Source organism: Mesoplodon densirostris, chromosome 2 (genome assembly GCF_025265405.1).
Source record: "Mesoplodon densirostris isolate mMesDen1 chromosome 2, mMesDen1 primary haplotype, whole genome shotgun sequence".
NCBI lineage: Eukaryota > Metazoa > Chordata > Mammalia > Artiodactyla > Ziphiidae > Mesoplodon > Mesoplodon densirostris.
In genome coordinates, this window is record NC_082662.1 from 52,541,155 (window position 1) to 52,562,852 (window position 21,698).

The 21,698-nt window shown below is 38.0% G+C and overlaps 1 protein-coding gene across 1 annotated transcript in view; it reads right to left on the reverse strand.

Annotated features, from left to right (window-relative positions):
- The window catches only part of C2H1orf87 (chromosome 2 C1orf87 homolog), an 89,337-nt gene that overhangs the window by 13,842 nt on the left and 53,797 nt on the right, over positions 1-21,698 (reverse strand). The window contains 2 exon segments of the mRNA XM_060119356.1: positions 1,549-1,592; positions 19,423-19,520. Coding sequence (XP_059975339.1) covers positions 1,549-1,592; positions 19,423-19,520 — 142 coding nt within the window.

Genomic DNA, 21,698 nt, shown 5'->3' on the forward strand with positions numbered 1-21,698 from the left:
CCAATACCAGGTAGTATTATTTGTTACTGTGTTATTTTATGTGACCTTAAGCAATCCAGTTTCTCCAGAAAAGAGGACTTTACATTAATTATGATGTCAGGCATTTTTGTGGGCACTGTTCACATGCATTATCCCTTTTAGTATAAGATCTAGAACCTAGAGTTTGTCCTGGTCCAGTTTCTCTACTGTCTGCACTTCTAAAAGTTCTATTAGAAGAAGATGCATGCTCATCTCCCTGGTCTCTTTTAAGCTTCCCTTTCTCCCTCCTAATGCCTATAAGCATATTTTAAAAGGTAATGGTTTGCACATGTGAAAATTGAGAAACCTGAGGCAGAGCTGATTTTTTTTCTTTCTAACACAGCAGGAAGGATAAATAATAACCATCTGTCTAGACTGCCAGTTGAAGATTTGTGCTGGAAGAAATAGGCCAAGCTGGCTTCTAGAGATTTCCAGGTATTGGAAGAACCAGGTTTTACAGGGCTTCCAATGGTTTCTGAGTTACACGGCCAGCCCTACCCTCTCTCCCCCACCCCAACTAATGACTTGAAATCAATGGTCCTCAACACGGGCTGCTAAAATGCTCCCACCTGGGGAGCTTTAAAAATTACCAATGCCTAAGTGTCACACAGACCAATTATATCAGAATCTCTAGGGGTGAGAACCCTTTGGGAATTCTAAAAAATTCCCAGGTTATACTAAAGTAAAGCCATAATAGATAACAACTGACTTAAAAAAATGAAATAATGTCATTTGCAGCAACATGGATGGACCCAGAGATTATCATACTAAGCGAAGTAAGTCAGGTAGAAAAAGACAAATATAATATGATATCACTTATATGCGGAATCTAAAAAAATGACAAATGAATTTATTTATAAAACATAAATAGACTCACAGACATAGAAAACAAACTTATGGTTACCAAAGGGGAAAGGGGTTGGGGCTTTCTGGTGGCGCAGTGGTTGGGAGTCTGCCTGCCGATGCAGGGGACATGGGTTCATGCCCCGGTCTGGGAGGATCCCACATGCCGTGGAGCACCTGGGCCCGTGAGCCATGGCCGCTGGGCCTGCGCGTCTGGAACCTGTGCTCCGCAACGGGAGAGGCCACAACAGTGAGAGGCCCGCATACCGCAAAAAAAAAAAAAAAAAAAAAAGGGGGGGGAAGGGGCAATGGGAAAGGGAGGAATAAATTGGTAATTTGGGATTAACAGATATACACTACTATATATAAAATAGATAAACAAAGATCTACTGTATAGCACGGGAACTATATTCAATATCTTGTAACAACCTATAGTGTAAAGGAATCTGAAAAACATTATATATATATATATATATATATATATATATATATATATATATATATGAATAACTGAATCACTTTGCTGTATATCTGAAACATTGTAAATCATCTATACTTTCTAAGAAAGAAAGAAAGGAAGGAACAAAGAAGGAAAGAAAGAAAGAAATGAAGAAGAAGGAAGGAAGAAGAAAGAAAGAAAGAAAGAAAGAAAGAAAGAAAGATAGAATATGGCCTCATTGGACCTACTGGATGAAGCTTTTGTGAGAAGAAAACATATATATCTTGAATATCTATATATGTCAGACATTTCCCACATGTTTTCTTAATCTGAAGAATAACTCTGTGAGGTAGAAATATCTCCATTTGACAGGTGAGGAGACTGAGCAATGAAAGTTTCAGTTATCTGCTTGAGATGACAGAGGTAGGGTTAGGTTGGGATTCTAACCCATTCATTCACTCAATAAACATTTGCTAAATGCTTATTATGATACAACAATGAACAAGGCAGAATCTTCTCATGGAGTGTACATTCCAGTGGTGAGGGCAAACAAGTAGGTACAAAAAATAACGTCAAGTAGTGATAAGTGCTAGAAACACAACTAAAGCCAATGATGGGGGTAGAAAGTAATTGCAGTTGCTATTTTAGATAGAGAATTCAACAAAGGCCTCTATGAAGTGACACTTAAATAGAGTCCTGAGTGGAGAAACAAGGGAGAAAGCCATGCAAATGTCTGGGGAAAGATCATTCCAGGAAGAAGCTATAACAAAGGCAAAGGCCTCAAGGAAGGGAGTATTTGGTGCATTCAAGCAATAGCTGAGAGAAGAGCCTAGCTGACACGGGATGAAAAGAGAAGAGAAGTGGGTTAGATATTTGCAGAACTAAAGGGTCTTATGGGCCATGCATGTGACCCTTCATTATGCCCTTCTAATGATATCTTGCTTTGTAGGGGCCACCCCTCCCTCATCCCAGTGCTGTGGTTTGGTGGGAATGATCCTTAGTTCCAACTCCAATCTTGGTTTCCGATTCGTTGAAGACTATTTTGGTAACTCAAACACAGTCCTGTTTCAAAGACGGACATGAAACTCAGTCTGAGTCTCTGAGATGAGAGGAGATATCTGTTACAGTTTCTTAGCTAGTAAAGTTCTCTCCTTCTTGGCAGGACCTCCCAAAAGAGAGTGCTGTGAATATATGATGAACATAGCTGCCAGAGCTATTTTGCTATTGCAGGAGTGCCCAGAGCAGTTGGGACACCAACATTTAGAGGCTGAAGGTGATGCCAACACCAGGTAAAGCAATCAGGGAGCCAGAAAGAGAGCAGATCTTTGATCTGACACTTGAATGGCTAGATCAAACCATGTCTATAGCTCTTGCTGCTGCAAGACTTTTAAGTTACATAAACGAAATCTCTTTAATGTCTAAACAAACTGAGTTGGATTTTCTGTCCCTTCAGTATAAGTAGTTCTAACTAGGAATTACTATGGATTTTTTTTCTTAATAAAAGGGAGGTTAAGCTCTTAGCCATTTTTCTGTGCTATCTTGAGTGACGGGCCATCAGAAAATGTTTGAAGGGATCAATGAACCTCTGAGGCTACCATCATTCCCTCCTAATTTTCCCCCATCAGTAGTCATGCTACAGCCCTGCTCCATGCTTCCTGCTCTCCTTCTTTCTTTCCCTCACTTCACAGGCTCCACTGTGAAGAGATTCAAAGTTGGGGTCATATTTCATTTTTGTAAAATACTACTTTAGATCTTAGAACAAACCATGTTTGGAGGAGTCTAAGCTCTTTTGTGTTTGTCTTCATGGGAGTTTGTATCATTTCTTGGATCTGTGGTTTGAGATATTTTTATCACTTTTGGAAATTTTTCAGTCATAATTTCTTCAGATATTGCTTCATCTATACTCTCTTCCTCCTCTCTTTCTGCAACTTAATTACATATGTTGGATAGTGTCACCATTTCCTATATGTCTCGTATACATTCTGTTTTGTATATCCCATCATCTTTTCTCATTTATGCTTCAACCTGGATATTTCCTATTGAACGATATTCCAGTTCACTAATCCTCTCTTCAGCTATCTTCTATTAAACCCATCTGTTGAGTTTTTAAATTTAGTTTTTGTATTTTTTAGTTCTAGATATTCCATTTGATTCCTTTTATAGATTCAAATTAATGGCTGAAAATTCTTCATCTTATTCATTTTCTTAAACATATTAATTAGAGTTATTTGAAAATCCATGTTCTGTTTTGTGTCATTCATGACCATTTCTAACTGAACATTTTGTATGGATAATTCTAGAGATTTTATGAGATGTTAATGTCTTCCACAGAGGGGTTTTTCCTTCTTTCTGTTGGTTGTTCAATTGGAATTTCAAACAATAGCTTTCAAAGAAATATTGTTTTGTATTTTTAAAAATTTTTATTGGAGTATAGTTGATTTACAATGTTGTGTTAGTTTCAGGTGTACAGCAAAGTGAATCAGTTATACATATAGATATATCCACTTTTTTTTTTTAGATTCTTTTCCCACATAGGCCATTGCAGAGTATTGAGTAGACTTCCCTATGCTATACAGCAGGTTCTTATTAGTTATCTATTTTATATATAGTAGTGTGTATAAGTCAATCCCAATCTCCCAATTTATCCTTCACCCCACTTATCCCCTGATGACCATAAGTTTGTTTTCTTTCAATTTTTTTTTTTGGCTGCCTTGGGTCTTCGTTGCTGCACATGGGCTTTCTCTAGTTGGGGTAAGCGGGGGCTACTCTTCATTGTGGTGTGTGAGTTTCTCATTGTGATGGCTTCTCTTGTTGTGGAGCACAGGGCTCTAGGTGCACAGGCTTCAGTACTTGCAGTGCATGGGCTCAGTAGTTGTGGCATGTGGGCTCTAGGGCATGCAGGCTTCAGTAGTTGTGATGCACAGGCTCAGTAGTTCTGGCTCACAGGCTCTAGAGCACAGGCTCAGTAGTTGAGGCACATGGGCTTAGTTGCTCTGCGACATGTGAGATCATCCTGGACCAGGGATTGAACCCATGTCCCCTCCATTGGCAGGCGGATTCTTAACTGCTGCGCCACCAAGGAAGTCCCCATAAGTTTGTTTTCCACATTTATGACTCTACTTCTGTTTTGTAAATAAATTCATTTGTACCCCTTTCTTTTTTTTTTTTTTTTTTTTTTTTTTGCGGTACGTGGGCCTCTCACTGTTCTGGCCTCTCCCATTGCAGAGCACAGGCTCCAGATGCACAGGCTCAGCAGCCATGGCTCACGGGCCTAACTGCTCTGTGACACGTGGGATCTTCCTGGACCAGGGTACAAACCCGTGTCCCCTGCATCGGCAGGCGGACTCTCAACCACTACACCACCAGGGAAGCCCCATTTGTACCCCTTTTTTAGATCCCACATATAAGCAGTATCATATGATATTTGTCCTTCTATGTCTGACTCACTTCACTCAGTATGATAATCTCTAGGTCCATCCATGTTGTTGCAAATGACATTAGTTTGCTCTTTTTTATGGCTGAGTAATATTCCATTGTGTATATGTACCACATCTTCTTTATCCATTCCTCTGTTGATAGACATTTAGGTTGCTTCCATGTCCTGGCTATTGTAAATAGTGTTGCAATGAACATTGGGGTGCATGTATCTTTTTTAAAATGTATCTATTTATTTATTTATTTTTGGCTGCATTGGGTCTTCATTGCTGCATGCAGGCTTGTTCTAGTTGCATTGAGAGGGGGCTACTCTTTGTTGCAGTGTGTGGGTTTCTCATTGAGGTGACTTCTCTTGTTGTGGAGCATGGGCTCTAGGTGTGCGGGCTTCAGTAGTTGTGGCACGCGGGCTCAGTAGTTGTGGCTTGTGGGCTCTAGAGTGCAGGCTCAATAGTTGTGGCGCATGGGCTTAGTTGCTCCATAGCATGTGGGATCTTCTCAGACCAGGGCTTGAACATGTGTCCCCTGCACTGGCAGGCAGATTCTTAACCACTCTGCACCAGGGAACTCCCACATGTATCCTTTTGAATTATGGTTTTCTGGGAGTATATCCAGTAGTGGGATTGCTGGGTCATACGTTAATTCTCTTTTCAGTTTCTTAAGGAACCTCCGTACTGTTCTCCATAGTGGCTGTATCAGTTTACGTTCCCACCAACACTGTAAGAGCATTCCCTTTTCTCCACACCCTCTCCAGCATTAATTTTTTGTAGATTTTTTGATGATGGCCATTCTGACTGGTGTGAGATGATACCTCACTGTAGTTTTGATTTGCATTTCTCTAATAATTAGTGACACTGAGCATCTTTTCATGTGCTTTTTGGCCACCCATACATCTTCTTTGGAGAAATGTCAATATAGAGGTTCTTCCATTATTTGATTGTTATTTTATTTATTTATTTTGATATTGAACTGCAGGAGTTGTTTGTATATTTTGGATATGGATCCCTTGTTTGTTGCTTCATTTGCAAATATTTTCTCCCATTATGAGGGTTGTCTTTTCATGCTGTTTATGGTTTCCTTGCTGTGCAAAAGCTTTTAAGTTTACTTAGATCCCATTTGTTTATTTTTGTTTTTATTTTCATGACTCTAGGAGGTGGGTCAAAAAAGATCTTGCTGCAATTTATGTCAAAGAGTGTTCTGCCTTTGTTTTCCTCTAAAAGTTTTATACTCTCTGGCCTTATATTTAGGTCTTTAATTAATTTTGAGATTTTTTATTTTATTTATTTATTTATTTATTTTAACATCTTTATTGGAGTATAATTGCTTTAGAATGGTGTGTTAGTTTCTGCTTTATAACAAAGTGAATCAGTTACACATATACATATATCCCCATACCTCTTCCCTCTTGCATTTCCCTCCCTCCAACACTCTCTATCCCACCCCTCTAGGTGGTCACCAAGCACCGAGCCAATCTCCCTGTGCTATGCAGCTACTTCCCACAAGCTATCTATTTTACATTTGGTAGTGTATATATGTCCATGCCACTCTCTCACTTTGTCCCAGCTTACCCTTCCCCCACCCGTGTCCTCAAGTCCATTCTCTAGAAGGTCTGTGTCTTTATTCCTGTCTTGCACCCAGGTTCTTCATGACCATTTTTTTTTTTTTAGATTCCATATATATGTGTTAGCATACTGTATTTTTTTCTCCTTCTGACTTACTTCACTCTCTATGACAGACTCTAGGTCCATCCACCTCACTACAAATAACTCAATTTCTTTTATTTTTATGGCTGAGTAATATTCCATTGTATATATGTGTCACATCTTCTTTATCCATTCACCTGTCAATGGACACGTAGGATGTTTCCATGTCCTGGCTATTGTAAATAGACCTGCAGTGAACATTGTGGTACATAACGGTTTTTGAATTATGGTTTTCTCAGGGTATATGTCCAATAGTGGGATTGCTGGGTCATATGGTAGTTCTATTTGTAGTTTTTTAAGGAACCTCCATACCGTTCTCCATAGTGGCTGTATCAATTTACATTCCCACCGACAGTGCAAGAGGGTTCCCATTTCTCCACATGCTCTCCAGCATTTATTGTTTGTACATTTTTGATGCTGGCCATTCTGAGCAGTGTGAGATGATATCTCATTATAGTTTTGCTTTGCATTTCTCTAATGATTAGTGATGTTGAGCATCCTATCATGTGTTTGTTGGCAATCTGTATATCTTCTTTGGAGAAATGTGTATTTAGGTTTTCTGTCCATTTTTGGATTGGGTTTTTTGTTTTCTTGATATTGAGCTACATGAGCTGCTTGTAAATTTTGGAGATTAATCTTTTGTCAGTTGCTTCATTTGCAAATATATTCTCACATTCTGGGGGTTGTCTTTTCATCCTGTTTATGGTTTCCTTTACTGTGCTAAAGCTTTTAAGTTTCATTAGGTCCCATTTGTTTATTTTTGGGTTTATTTCCATTTCTCTAGGAGGTAGGTCAAAAAGGATCTTGCCATGATTTAGTCATCATAGAGTGTTCTGCCTATGTTTTCCTCTAAGAGTTTGATAGTGTCTGGCATTACATTTAGGTCTTTAATCCATTTGGAGTTTATTTTTGTGTATGGTATTAGGGAGTGTTCTAATTTCATTCTTTTACATGTATCTGTCCAGTTTCCCCAGCACCACTTATTGAAAAGGATGTCTTTTCTCCACTGTATATTCTTGCCTCCCTTATCAAAGATAAGGTGACCATATGTGTGTGGGTTTATCTCTGGGCTTTCTATCCTGTTCCATTGATCTATATTTCTGTTTGTGTGCCAGTCCCATACTGTCTTGATTACTTAAGCTTTGTAGTATAGTCTGAAGTCAGGGAGCCCGATTCCACCAACTGCATTTTTCTTTCACAAGATTGTTTGGCTATTCGGGGTCTTTTGTGTTTCCATACAAATTGTGAAAAAAATTTTTTCTAGTTCTGTGAAAAACCCCATTGGTAGTTTGATAGGGATTGCACTGAATCTGTAGATTGCTTTGGGTAGTATAGTCGTTTTCACAATGTTGATTCTTCCAATCCAAGAACATGGTATATCTGTCCATCTGTTTGTGTCATCTTTAATTTCTTTCATCAGTGGCTTATAGTTTTCAGCATATAGGTCTTTTGTCTCTGTAGGTAGGTTTATTCCTAGGTATTTTATTCTTTTTTTTTTTGTAATGGTAAATGGGAGTGTTTCCTTAATTTCTCTTTGAGATATTTCATCATTCATGTATAGGAATGCAAGATATTTCTGTGCATTAATTTTGTATCCTGTTACTTTACCAAATTCATTGATTAGCTCTAGTAGTTTTCTGGTAGCAACTTTAGGGTTTTCTATGTATAGTATCATGTCATCTGCAAACAGTGACAGCTTTACTTCTTCTTTTCTGATTTGGATTCCTTTTATTTCCTTTTCTTCTCTGATTGCTGTGGCTAAAACTTCCAAAACTATGTTGAATAATAGTGGTGAGAGTGGGCAACCTTGTCTTTTTCCTGATCTTAGTGGAAATGGTTTCAGTTTTTCACCATGGAGGATGATGTTGGCTGTGGGTTTGTCATATATGGCCTTTATTATGTTGAGGGAACTTCTCTCTATGACTACTTTCTACAGGGTTTTTACCATAAATGGGTGTTGAATTTTGTCGAAAGATTTCTCTCCATCTATTGAGATGATCATATTTTTTTTTCCTTCAGTTTGTTAATATGGTATATCACGTTGATTGATTTGCATATATTGAATAATCCTTGAATTCCTGGAATAAACCCCACTCGATCATGGTGTATGATCCTTTTAATGTGCTGTTGGATTCTGTTTGTTAGTATTTTGTTGATGATTTTTGCATCTATGTTCATCAGTGATATTGGCCTGTAGTTTTCTTTCTTTGTGACATCTTTGTCTGGTTTTGGTATCAGGGTGATGGTGGCCTCGTAGAATGAGTTTGGGAGTGCTCCTCCCTCTGCTATATTTTGGAAGAGTTTGAGAAGGATAGGTGTTAGCTCTTCTCTAAATGTTTGACAGAATTCGCCTGTGAAGCCATCTGGTCCTGGGCTTTTGTTTGTTGGAAGATTTTTAATCACATTTTCAATTCCAGTGCTTGTGATTGGTCTGTTCATATTTTCTATTTCTTCCTGGTTCAGTCTTGGAAGGTTGTGCATTTCTAAGAATTTGTCCATTTCTTCCAGGTTGTCCATTTTATTGGCATAGAGTTGCTTGTAGTAATCTCTCATGATCTTTTGTGTTTCTGCAGTGTCAGTTGTTACTTCTCCTTTTTCATTTCTAATTCTATTGATTTGAGTCTTCTCCCTTTTTTCCTTGATGAGTCTGGCTAATGGTTTGTCAATTTTGTTTATCTTCTCAAAGAACCAGCTTTTAGTTTTATTGATCTTTGCTATCATTTCCTTCATTTCTTTTTCATTTATTTCTGATCTGATCTTTATGATTCCTTTCCTTCTGCTAACTTTGTTTTTTTTTGTTCTTCTTTCTCTAATTGCTTTAGGTGCAAGGTTAGGTTGTGTATTTGAGTTGTTTCATGTTTCTTTATGTAGGGTTGTATTGCTATAACCTTCCCCCTTAGAACTGCTTTCGCTACATCCCATCGGTTTTGGGTCATTGTGTCTCCATTGTCATTTGTTTCTAGGTATTTTTTTATTTCCTCTTTGATTTCTTCAGTGATCACTTCGTTATTAAGTAGTGTATTGTTTAGCCTCCATGTGTTTGTATTTTTTACAGATCTTTTCCTTTAATTGATATCTAGTCTCATAGCGTTGTGGTCAGAAAAGATACTTGATATGATTTCAATTTTATTAAATTTACCAAGGCTAGATTTGTGAGCCAAGGCATGATCTATCCTGGAGAATATTCCATGAGCACTTGAGAAAAATGTGTATTCTGTTGTTTTTGGATGGAATGTCCTATAAATATCAATTAAGTCCATCTTGTTTAATGTATCATTTAAAGCTTGTGTTTCCTTATTTATTTTCACTTTTGATGATCTGTCCATTGGTGGAAGTGGGGTGTTAAAGCCCCTACTACGATTGTGTTAATGTCGATTTCTCCTTTTATGGCTGTTAGTATTTGCCTTATGTATTGAGGTGCTTCTATGTTGGGTGCATAAATATTTACAATTTTTATATCTTCTTCTTGGATCGCTCCCTTGATCATTATGTAGTGTCCTTCTTTGTCCCTTGTAATAGTCTTTATTTTAAAGTCCATTTTTTCTGATATGGGAATTGCTACTCCATCTTTCTTCTGATTTCCATTTGCATGGAATATCTTTTTCCATCCCCTCACCTCAGTCTGTATGTGTCTCTAGGTCTGAAGTAGGTCTCTTGTAGACAACATATATATGGGTCTTGTTTTTGTATCCATTCAGCCAGTCTATGTCTTTGGTGGGAGAATTTGATCCATTTACATTTCAGGTAATTATCAATATGTATGTTCCTATTCCCATTTTCTTAAGTGTTTTGGGTTGTTATTGTAGGTCTTTTCCTTCTCTTGTGTTTCTTTCCTATAGAAGTTCCTTTAGCATTTGTTGTAAATCTGGTTTGGTGGTGCTGGTCTCTCTCAGCTTTTGCTTGTCTGTAAAGGTTTTAATTTCTCCATCAAATCTGAATGAGATCGTTGCTGGGTAGAGTAATCTTGGTTGTAGGTTTTTCTCCTTCATCACTTTAAATATGTCCTGCCACTCCCTTCTCGCTTGCAGAGTTTCTGCTGAGAGATCAGCTGTTCACTTGATGGGGATTCCCTTGTGTGTTATTTGTTGTTTTTCCCTTGCCACTTTTTTTTTTTTTTTTTTTTTTTGCGGTACGCAGGCCTCTCACTGTTGTGGCCTCTCCTGTTGCGGAGCACAGGCTCAGCAGCCATGGCTCACAGGCCCAGCCGCTCCGCGGCATGTGGGATCTTCCCAGACCGGTGCACGAACCCGTGTCCCCTGCATTGGCAGGCGGACTCTCAACCACTGCGCCACGAGGGAAGCCCCCCTTGCCACTTTTAATATGTTTTCTTTGTATTTAATTTTTGATAGTTTGAATAATATGTGTCTTGGCATATTTCTCCTTGGATTTATCATGTATGGGACTCTGTTTTTCCTGGACTTGATTAACTATTTCCTTTCCCATATTAGGGACGTTTTCAACTATAATCTCTTCAAATATTTTCTCAGTCCCTTTCTTTTTCTCTTCTTCTTCTGGGACCCCTATAATTTGAATGTTGGTGCCTTTAATGTTGTCCCAGAGGTCTCTGAGACTGTCCTCAGTTCTTTTCATTCTTTTTTCTTTATTCTGCTCTGCAGTAGTTATTTCCACTCTTTTATCTTCCACCTCACTTATCCGGTCTTCTGCCTCAGTTATTCTGCTATTGATCCCTTCTGGAGTATTTTTAATTTCATTTATTGTGTTGTTCATCATTGCTTGTTTCCTCTTTAGTTCTTCTAGGTCTTTTTAAAATGTTTCTTGCCCTTTCTCTATTCTATTTCCAAGATTTTGGATCATCTTTACTTTCATTATTCCGAATTCTTTTTCAGGTACACTGCCTATTTCCTCTTCATTTGTTAGTTCTGGTGGGTTTTTACCTTGCTCCTTCATCTGCTCTGTGTTTTTCTGTCTTTTCATTTTGCTTATCATACTGTGTTTGGGGTATCCTTTTCGCAGGCTGCAGCTTCGTAGTTCCTGTTGTTTTTGGTGTCTGTCTCCAGTGGCTAAAGTTGGTTCAGTGGGTTGTTTAGGCTTCCTGGTGGAGGGGACTAGTGCCTGTGTTCTGGTGGATGAGGCTAGATCTTGTCTTTCTGGTGGGCAGGTCCACGTCTGGTGGTGTGTTTTGGGGTGTCTGTGGCCTTATTATTATTTTAGGCAGCCTCTCTGCTAATGGATGGGGATGTGTTCCTGTCTTGCTAGTTGTTTGGCATAGGATGTTCAGCACTGTAGCTTGCTGGTCGTTGAGTGAAGCTTGGTCTTGGCATTGGGATGGAGATCCCTGGGAGATATTCACTATTTGATATTACGTGGAGCTGGAAGGTCTCTTGTGGACCAGTGTCCTGAAGTTGGCTCTTCTCCTCAGTGACACAGACCTGATTCCTGGCTGGAGCACCAAGACCGTGTCCTCCACATGGCTCAGAATAAAAGGCAGAAAAAATGAAAGAAAGAAAGAAAAAAGAAAGAAAGAAAGGGGATAGAATAAAATAAAGTAAGATAAAATAAAATAAAGTTATTAAAATAAAAAATAATTTTAAGAAAAAAATTTTAAAGTAAAAAAAAAAAAACAGATGGACAGAACCCTTGGACAAATGGTGAAAGCAAAGGTATACAGACAAAATCTCACACAGAAGCATACACATACATACTCACAAAAAGATGAAAAGGGGAAAAAATGATCTATCTTCCTCCCAAAGTCCACTTTCTCAATTTGGGATTATTTGTTGTCTATTCCTGTATTCCACAGAAGCAGGGTTCATGGATTTGATTGTGGAGCTTTAATCTGCTGCTTCTGAGGCTGCTGGGAGAAATTTCCCTTTCTCTTCTTTGCTTGGACAGCTCCGGGGGTTCAGCTTTGGATTTGGCCCCGCCTCTACCTGTAGGTCACCTGAGGGCGTCTGTTGTTTGCTCAGACAGGACGGGGTTAAAGAAGCCATTGATTCAGGGGTTTTGGCACACTCAGGCCAGGGGGAGGGAGTGGTGCAGATGCGGGGTGAGCCTGCAGTGGCAGAGGGCAGCGTAACATTGCATCAGCCTGAGGCGTGCTGTTCGTTCTCCCGGGGAAGTTGTCCCTGGATCACGGGAACCTGGCAGTGGCAGGCTGCACAGAGTCCCGAGAGGGCCAGTGTGGATAGTGACCTGTCCTTGCTCACAGGATTCTTGGTGGCAGCAGCAGCAGACTTAGCATCTAGTGCCCGTCTCTGGGGTCCACGCTGATAGCCATGGCTCACACCTGTCTCTGCAGCTCCTTTAAGCAGTGCTCTTAATCCCCTCTCCTCACACACCAGGAAACAAAGAGGCAAGAAAAAGTCTCTTGTCTCTTCACCAGGTCCAGACTTTTCCCTGTACTCCCTCCAGGCTAGCCATGGTGCAGTAACCCTCTGCAGGTTGTGTTCACGCCGCCAGTCCTCTCCCTGCATTCTGACCGAAGCCTGAGCCTCAGCTCCCAGCCACGCCCGCCCCAGCGGGTGAGCAGACAAGCCTCTCGGGCTGGTGAGTGCCAGTCGGCACCAATCCTGTGTGCGGGAATCTCTCCGCTTTGCCCTCTGCACCCCTGTGGCTGTGCTCTCCTCCGTGGCTCCTATGTTTCCCCCTTCCACCACCCGCAGTAAATTTACATACAGTAAATTTAAGACAATTGAAATCATATCAAGCATCTTTTCCGAATACAATGCTATGAGATTAGAAATGAATTACAGGGGAAAAAGTGTAAAAAACACAAAAACATGGAGGATAAACAATACGTTACTAAGTAACCAAGAAATCACTGAAGAAATAAAAGGGGAAATCAAAATATACCTGGAGACTAATGACAATGAAAACACGACAATCCAAAACTTATGGGATGCAGCAAAAGCAGTTCTCAGAGGGAAGTTTATAGCTACACAAGCCTACCGCAAGAAACAAGAAAAATCCCAAATAAACAATCTAACCATATACCTAAAGGAACTAATGAAAGAAAAACAAACAAAACCCAAAGTTAGCAGAAGGAAAGAAATCATAAAATCAGAGCAGAAATAAATGAAATAGAAACAACGAAAACAATAAGAAACATAAAAATACCTAAAAGCTGGTTCTTTGAGAAGATAAACAAAATTGATAAACCATTAGCCAGACTAATCAAGAAAAAGAGGGAGAGGAATGAAATCAATAAAATTAGAAACGAAAAAGGAGAAGTTAGAACAGACACCACAGAAATACAAAGCATCCTACGTGACAAGTACATGCAACTCTATGCCAATAAAATGGACAACCTGGAAGAAATGGAAAAATTCTTAGAAAGGTATAACCTTCCAAGACTGAACCAGGAAGAAATAGAAAATATGAACAGACCAATCACAAGTAATGAAATTGAAACTGTGATTAAAAATCTTCCAACAAACAAAAGTCCAGGACCATATGGCTTCACAGGTGAATTCTATCAAATATTTAGAGAAGAGCTAACACGCATCCTTCTCAAAGTCTTCCCAAAAATTGCAGAGGGAGGAACACTCCCAAACTCATTCTATGAGGCCACCATCACCCTGATAGCAAAACCAGACAAAGATATTACAAAAAAAAGAAAACTACAGACCAATATCACGGATGAATATAGATGCAAAAACCCTCAACAAATACTAGCAAAGAGAATTCAACAACACATTAAAAGGATAATACAGCATGATCAAGTGGGATTTATCCCAGGGATGCAAGGATTCTTCAATATACACAAATCAAACAATGTGATACACCATATTAACAAATTGAAGAATAAAAACCATATGATCATCTCAATAGATACAGAAAAAGCTTTTGACAAAATTCAACACCTATTTATGATAAAAACTCTCCAGAAAGTGGGCAAAGATGGAACCTACCTCAACATAATAAAGCCCATATACAACAAACCCACAGTAAACATCATTCTCAATGGTGAAAAACTGAAAGCATTTCCTCTAAGATCAGGAACAAGATAAGGATGTCCACTCTCACCACTATTATTCAACATAGTTTTGGAAGTCCTAGCCATGGCAATCAGAGAAGAAAAAGAAATAAAAAGAATACAAATTGGAAAAGAAGAAGTAAAACTCTCACTGTCTGCAGATGACATGATACTATGCATAGAGAATCCTAAAGATCCCACCAGAAAACTACTAGAGCTAATCAATGAATTTGGTAAAGTGGCAGGATACAAAATTAATGCACAAAAATCTCTTGCATGCCTATAAATTAATGATGAAAAATGTGAAAGAGAAATTAAGGAAACACTCCCATTTACCATTGCAACAAAAAGAATAAAATACCTAGGAAAAACCTACCTAGGGAGACAAAGACCTGTATGCAGAAAACTATAAGCCACTGATGAAAGAAATTAAAGATGACACAAACAGTTGGAGAGATATACCATGTTCTTGGACTTGAAGAATCAATATTGTGAAAATGACTATACTTCCCAAAGCAATCTACAGATTCAATGCAATCCCTATCAAATTACCAATGGCATTTTTTATGGAACTAGAACAAAAAATCTTAATATTTGTATGGAGACACTAAAGACCCCGAGTAGCCAAAGCAGTCTTGATGGAAAAAACGAAGCCAGAGGAATAGATTCCCTGACTTCAGAGTGTACTATAAAGCTACAGTAATCAAGACAATATGGTGCTGGCACAAAACCAGAAACATAGATCAATGGAACAGGATAGAAAGCCCAGAGACACACCTACACACCTCTGGTCAAGTAATCTATGACATAGGAGGCAAGGATATACAATGGAGAAAAGACAGTCTCTTCAATAAGTGGTGCTGGGAAAACTGGACAGCTACATGTAAAAGAATGAAATTAGAACACTCCCTAACACCATACAGAAAAATAAACTCAAAATGGATTAGAGACCTAAATGTAAGACGGACACTATAAAACTCTTAGAGGAAAACATAGGAAGAACACTCTTTGACATAAATCACAACAAGATCTTTTTTGATCCACCTCCTAGAGTAATGGAAATAAATAAAAAATAAACAAATGGGACCTAATGAAATTTAAAACCTTTTGCACAGCAAAGGAAACCATAAACAAGATGAAAAGACAACCCTCAGAACGGGAGAAAATATTTGCAAATGAATCAGTGGACAAAGGATTAATCTCCAAAATATATAAACAGCTCATGCAGTTCAATATTAAAAAAACAAACAACACAATCTAAAAATAGGCAGAAGACCTAAATAGACATTTCTCCAAAGAAGACATATAGATGGACAAGAAGCACATGAAAAGCTGCTCAACATCACTAATTATTAGAGAAATGCAAATCAAAAGTACAATGAGGTATCACCTCACACCATTTAGAATGGGCATCATCAGAAAATCTACAAAGAACAAATGCTGGAGAGGGTGTGGAGAAGAGGGAACCCTCTTACACTGTTGCTCGGAATGTAACTTGATACAGCCAATGTGGAGAACAGTATGGAGGTTCCTTAAAAAACTAAAAATAGAATTACCATATGACCCAGCAATCCCACTACTGGGCATATACCCAGAGGAAACCATAATTCAAAAAGACACATGCACCCAATGTTCATTGCAGCACTATTTACAATAGCCAGGTCATGGAAGCAACCTAAATACCCATGGACAGACGAATGGATAAAGAAGATGTGGTACATATATACAATGGAATATTACTCAGCCATAAAAAAGAATGAAATTGGGTCATTTGTTGAGACCTGGATGGATGTAGAGACTGTCATACAGAGTGAAGTAAGCCAGACAGAGAAAAATATCGTATATTAATGCATATATGTGGAGCCTAGAAAAATGGTACAGATGAACCAGTTTGCAGGGGAGAAATTGAGACACAGATGTAGAGAACAAACGTATGGACACCAAGGGGGAAAGCGGCGGGGTTGTGGGGGTGGGGGTGTGTTGAATTGCGCAATTGGGATTGACATATATACACTGATGTGTATAAAATTGATGACTAATAAGGACCTGCTGTATAAAGAAATAAATAAAAATAAATAGAAATAAACCCATGGAGCAGCTGGGCTTGTTGGCCATGGCCACTGAGCCTGTGCATCCGGAGCCTGTGCTCTGCAATGGGAGAGGCCACAACAGTGAAAGACCCGCATACCGCAAAAAAAAAAAAAAAAAAAAAAAAAAAAAGATAAATAAATAGATGAATAAAATAAAATTCAAAAATTAAAAAAAAAAAGAATGACCTGAGGCTCTTGTTAAGTATACCACTTTCTAGCCCTTCCCTTAAAGTATTATATAGTGGGTTTGGGGAAAAAAAGAAAAAGAAAAGAAATAAAGACAAAGATTATTGGTGTATTGTGTTTTCATTTTAATTCAGTTCAAAATATTGTCTAATTTCCCTTGTGATTTCTTCTTTGATCAGTGGTTATTTATAAGTGTATTGTTTAGTTTCATAATGTTTGGAGAATTCCAAGATTTTATTTTGTTTTTGTTTTTTGATTTCTAATTTAATTTTGGTGGGTCAGAAAACAAATTTTATATGATTTAATCCTTCTAAATTTACTGAGACTTGTTTTATGGATCAGGGTAGATAGGGTTTATCCCTTAAATATTTCATGAACACTTAAAAGGAATCTGTATTCTGCTGTTGTGTGGAGTAATTGCCAGTTACATCAATTTAGTTGATAATATGGTCCAAGTCTTCTATATTCTTACTGATTTTATGTCTACTTGTTTTATCAATTACTGACAGAAAGATGTTCAGTTCTCCAACTATAATTGTGAATCTATTCCTTCTTCCAGTTTTGTTTTTACTTCATGTAAATTGAAGCTATATTATTAAGGGCATGATCATTTAGGTTTGTATGTCCTCTTGATGAATTGAATTTCTGGCAATACCTCTTGATTTAGAAACCACTTTGTCTGACTTTTGTGTAACCATCCCAGCTTTCTTTTCATTAGAATTAATAAGGTATATCACTTTCCATCCTTTTACTTTCTATGTGTCTTTATATTCTAAAGGGGTTCATTTCAGATAGCATTTAGTTGGGTCTTGATTTTTAAATGAAATCTGAAAATTGCTGCCTTTTAATTTAATTTAATTTAATTTATTTATTTGTTTACACCAGGTCTTAGTTGCAGCAAGTGGGTTCCTGAGTTGCGGCAGGGTGGCTTCTTAGTTGCAGCTCACCGGCTCCTTAGGTGTGGCATGCACACTCTTAGTTGTGGCATACATATGGGATCTAGTTCCCTGACCAGGGATTGAACCCGGGCCCCCTGCATTGGGAGCACAGAGTCTTAACCACTGCACCACCAGGGAAGTCCCTGAAAATTGCCTCCTTTTAATTGATGCATTTGAATCATTAATACTTATTGTAATTATTGATATGGCTAGATTTAAATCTATTAGTTTTATTTGTATTTATTTTCTATTTGTCCTGTTAGTTTTCTTTCCCTCTTTTTTTTGATCTATTCTTAGTATTTACATGTGATTATTCCATTTAATCTTCTCTATTAGTATTTTTAACTCAATACATTCTTCCTTCAACCAAAATTTTACTACTTAGCTAATAGTATAAGGAGCTTTTTACAGTAAAATTTTATTTCCCCCTCCCAGTCTTGTATGCCATTGTCAAATGTTGCACTTTATTATGTTATAAACTCCACAGTACATTGTTATTGTTTTTGCCTTAAATAGTCAATTATTATTTAAAGAGGTTTTTTTAAATAAGGAAAATGTATTTTTATTCATTGGCATTTATTTTTTCCTGTACTATTCATTTCTTTGTGTAGATTAAAAATGATTATTTTCCTTCTGCCTGAGGGCTTCTTTTAATATTTCTTGTAGTGCTGCTCTGATAGTTATGACTTCTCTCAACTTTGTATGTGTGAAAAAAAGTCTTAATTTCCATTAGTTTTTGAAAGATAGTTTTGCTGGATGTAGAATTGCAGATTGATAGTTTCTTCCTTCAATACTTTAAGGTTGTTTTTCCACTGTCTTATTGCTTACATCTTTTCTAATGATAAATCTGTTGTAATTCTTATCTTTGCTGCTCTATATGTAATTTGTCATTTTCTCTTGTGCATTTAAGGTTTTTTATTTACTGCTAGTTTAAGCAATCTGATTATGTTGAGCCTTGGTATGGCTTACTTCAAATTTCTAATATTTGAATTTCATTACACTTCTTAGGTCCGTGTCTTTATAGTTTTCTTCAAATTCAGAAAACTTACAGCCATTGTTTTTTCAACATTCTTTTCTTTCCCCCTATTTGTCTTCTCTCCTTCTGAGACTCAAATTTCTCATGTATTAGGCTTCACTACAGCACAATACCCTTCTGGGGATGCTAATCAATGCCACATGTGTTTCTCTCTATTGGTGGAAATATGAACTATTCCCAAATCTGTGTGAGATCTAAAAATTTCCCCACCTTTTTCTTTTGGTGTTTCTTTCCCTGGCCTTGGGTTTCCTCAAATGCATACATTAGCCAAGTCTTCACATGAAGACATGAGGGCAACTCTTTGGAAATCTCCAGAAAGTACCCCTAGGAGATCTCTCCTTGCTGCTACTTTGTACTGGACATTCTAGCCTTCTTGGCCTTCCTGAACTTCATACTCTGTCCCTTTAGCTCAAGGAGAATGCTGGGCTCAGTTTGGAATCCCTCTTCTTGTTCAGTAAACTGAGCTTACCTCATTTCCTTCTCTCAGGAATCACTGTTCTATGCTGCCTGATGTCCAAAGTCTGAAAAATATTGCTTCATATATTTTGTCCTATTTTTTAGTTATTTAGGGTGAAATGGTACATCTGATTTACCATTTACCAGTAAACTGGAAGTGAAAGTTTACTGCTTTTGTTTTTCTATGACCAAGAAGATCCTCTGTTCTTAATATAAGCAAACATTCCTTAACTTTGTCTTTAGGTGATAAAATTGATTGCTTCATACATAAAACTTCTAGCCTAAAGACAGATCTATGTGTTTGGTATTCTAATAAAAGACTGTGTGAATAAAAAATCAACTTACTTTATTTCGTCCTGGTAACCCAAATCTTGATGGTTAAGTAATGTTTCCAGAAGGCTCAAAGTCAAATATAATCCATGTTTCCTACATATAGCCCTGATCTGCAAATAAGAAAAGATTTGAAATTTCAATATAATAAAATTAAGATTTGAATTTCCCTCCTATAATTAGAACTTATATAATTTGGACAAAGAATTAATAACCAGGAGTGCATTATACCATTAAGATACCATTTAGGACAAGAATGTCCACCTGAATGTGCATCACCAGCAAATTTTTAGTGGCTTGACACAAAGGTATAGTTCATTACTCAGAAGCCACTGAACTTTGAAATGCTGATCTTACATTTTTGTCAGCCATGGAATGGGTGGTCCAGACCTAGAAATTATACACACTTATTATATAAGTAAATTACAAACTATTTTTGTACAACTACTTTGATTTACCAAAGGAGCTTGTTGTATTAGTAAGGTTACTATCACTATCTGTATTTTATATATGAGGAAACCAAGGCTTAGAGAGATTAAGTGACCTTCTCAATGTCACATAGTTAATAAATGATGAAACTTAGTCTAGAAACCAGGTGCTCAATTAATATTTGTGGGGTGGATGAATGAAGGGTCATTGCAGTTTCCCAAGTATTTAATATTTTCTGAGTCCAGCTGACAAACCAGTTAATCTCTGAAGTTGGTGGGTGTGTGATACTTAGATTCAAACACATCAAACTTTTAGGGTTGTCACAGTATGTGTTCTGTGTTTAGCATAATGTTTAAACATAGAGACTTAAGAATAAAACATGACTAATTTTGAATACCGGATATGCTGCCTGTGATTTGTGTGACCTCAGTAAGTTACTGAACCTTTTTATTCCCAACTACTTCATCTACTAAGTAAGACCAGTATTTTCTACTCCTCAAGAGAAAATAAGCAGTTAGAATAATGCTTGGATTTTAGTAGGAATTTGATTAATATTTGTAGAAATGAAGAAAAGGAAGGCAGGGAAAAGGAAGAAGAAGGGATATAGAAGAAAGAGGGAAGGAAAGGAGAGAAAGGGGAGCAAGAGAACTAGAAAGAGAGAGAGGAAGAGAGAAAAAAGAAGGAAGGGAGGAGTAAAGGAAGGAAGAAAGGGGCAAAGGAAAGAAAAGAAATGTCTAATTCAGTGTTTGGAAAAATTGTAGCTACTATTATTATTTTTAGAGGAGTTTCCATACACTGACTGTATTAAGCATGTCTTTTTATTCTGATGCTTTGACATCATGGGGCCTTGCTGATTCTGGAGAGACTGCCTCTCTCACAGGGCTAGCCAATTCCTAGAGATAGTGAAGGAATGGCTTGCAAGTGTGTCTTTCATCTGCAAACAAACTACTTCTTTTATTGAGGCTCTCACGCTTGGGCCACTATTTCCATGTCCTAATTACTCAAGGGCCAAGTGCTAGGCAACTAGGAATGGCCCTTATGTCCCAGAGCCCACTGAAATTATTCAAACTAGCCAATCCTAAGCCTTCTTACTCTTGTCTCACCCATCCCACAATAAAGGCTCTTGCCCACATTTTCCCTCATCCTCTCTTCCTCCTAACTCCTGGTGCTTCCCCATGTGGCCTGTGCAGTGTTCCATTCCCCTCCTTTTGGGAGCTGAGTAACAAACTGTCTTTTCAATGGCAATCACCTCCTGATCTGTTGGTCTGACCGTACTTGAATAATATAACCTAGATTTTAATACAGTGACAAAAAGCTAATTTTCATTTGTCTTTATGCAAGGAAACAGCCAATCTGGGTTAGAAACTTGCACATGTTACTTACTAGCTATAGAAGAGTATGTCAGGGAAGGAAAAAGATCTATTTAGGGCTTCCCTGGTGGCTCAATGGTTGAGAGTCCACCTGCCGATACAGGGGACACGGGTTCGTGCCCCGGTCTGGGAAGATCCCACATGCCGCGGAGCGGCTGGGCCTGTGAGCCATGGTCGCTGAGCCTGCGCATCAGGAGTCTGTACTCTGCAACGGGAGAGGCCACAACAGTGAGAGGCCCGCGTACCGCAAAAAAAAAAAAAAAAAAAAAAAAAAAAAAGATCTATTTAAAACATGAAGAAAACGAATAATAGTTCGCCAGAAGAAAAAGGGGTTGAGTATAATTCCAGGCAGAAGAAAAGCATGTATAAATGATAAGTGAGAAAGAGCATGGTGCTTTTTATAAACTGCATGTATTTTGGCATAATTCACCCTACTATAGTTTTATACCCCTTTTCACTGGGCAGTAAATATCTGTTCATGAGAACTTCTCT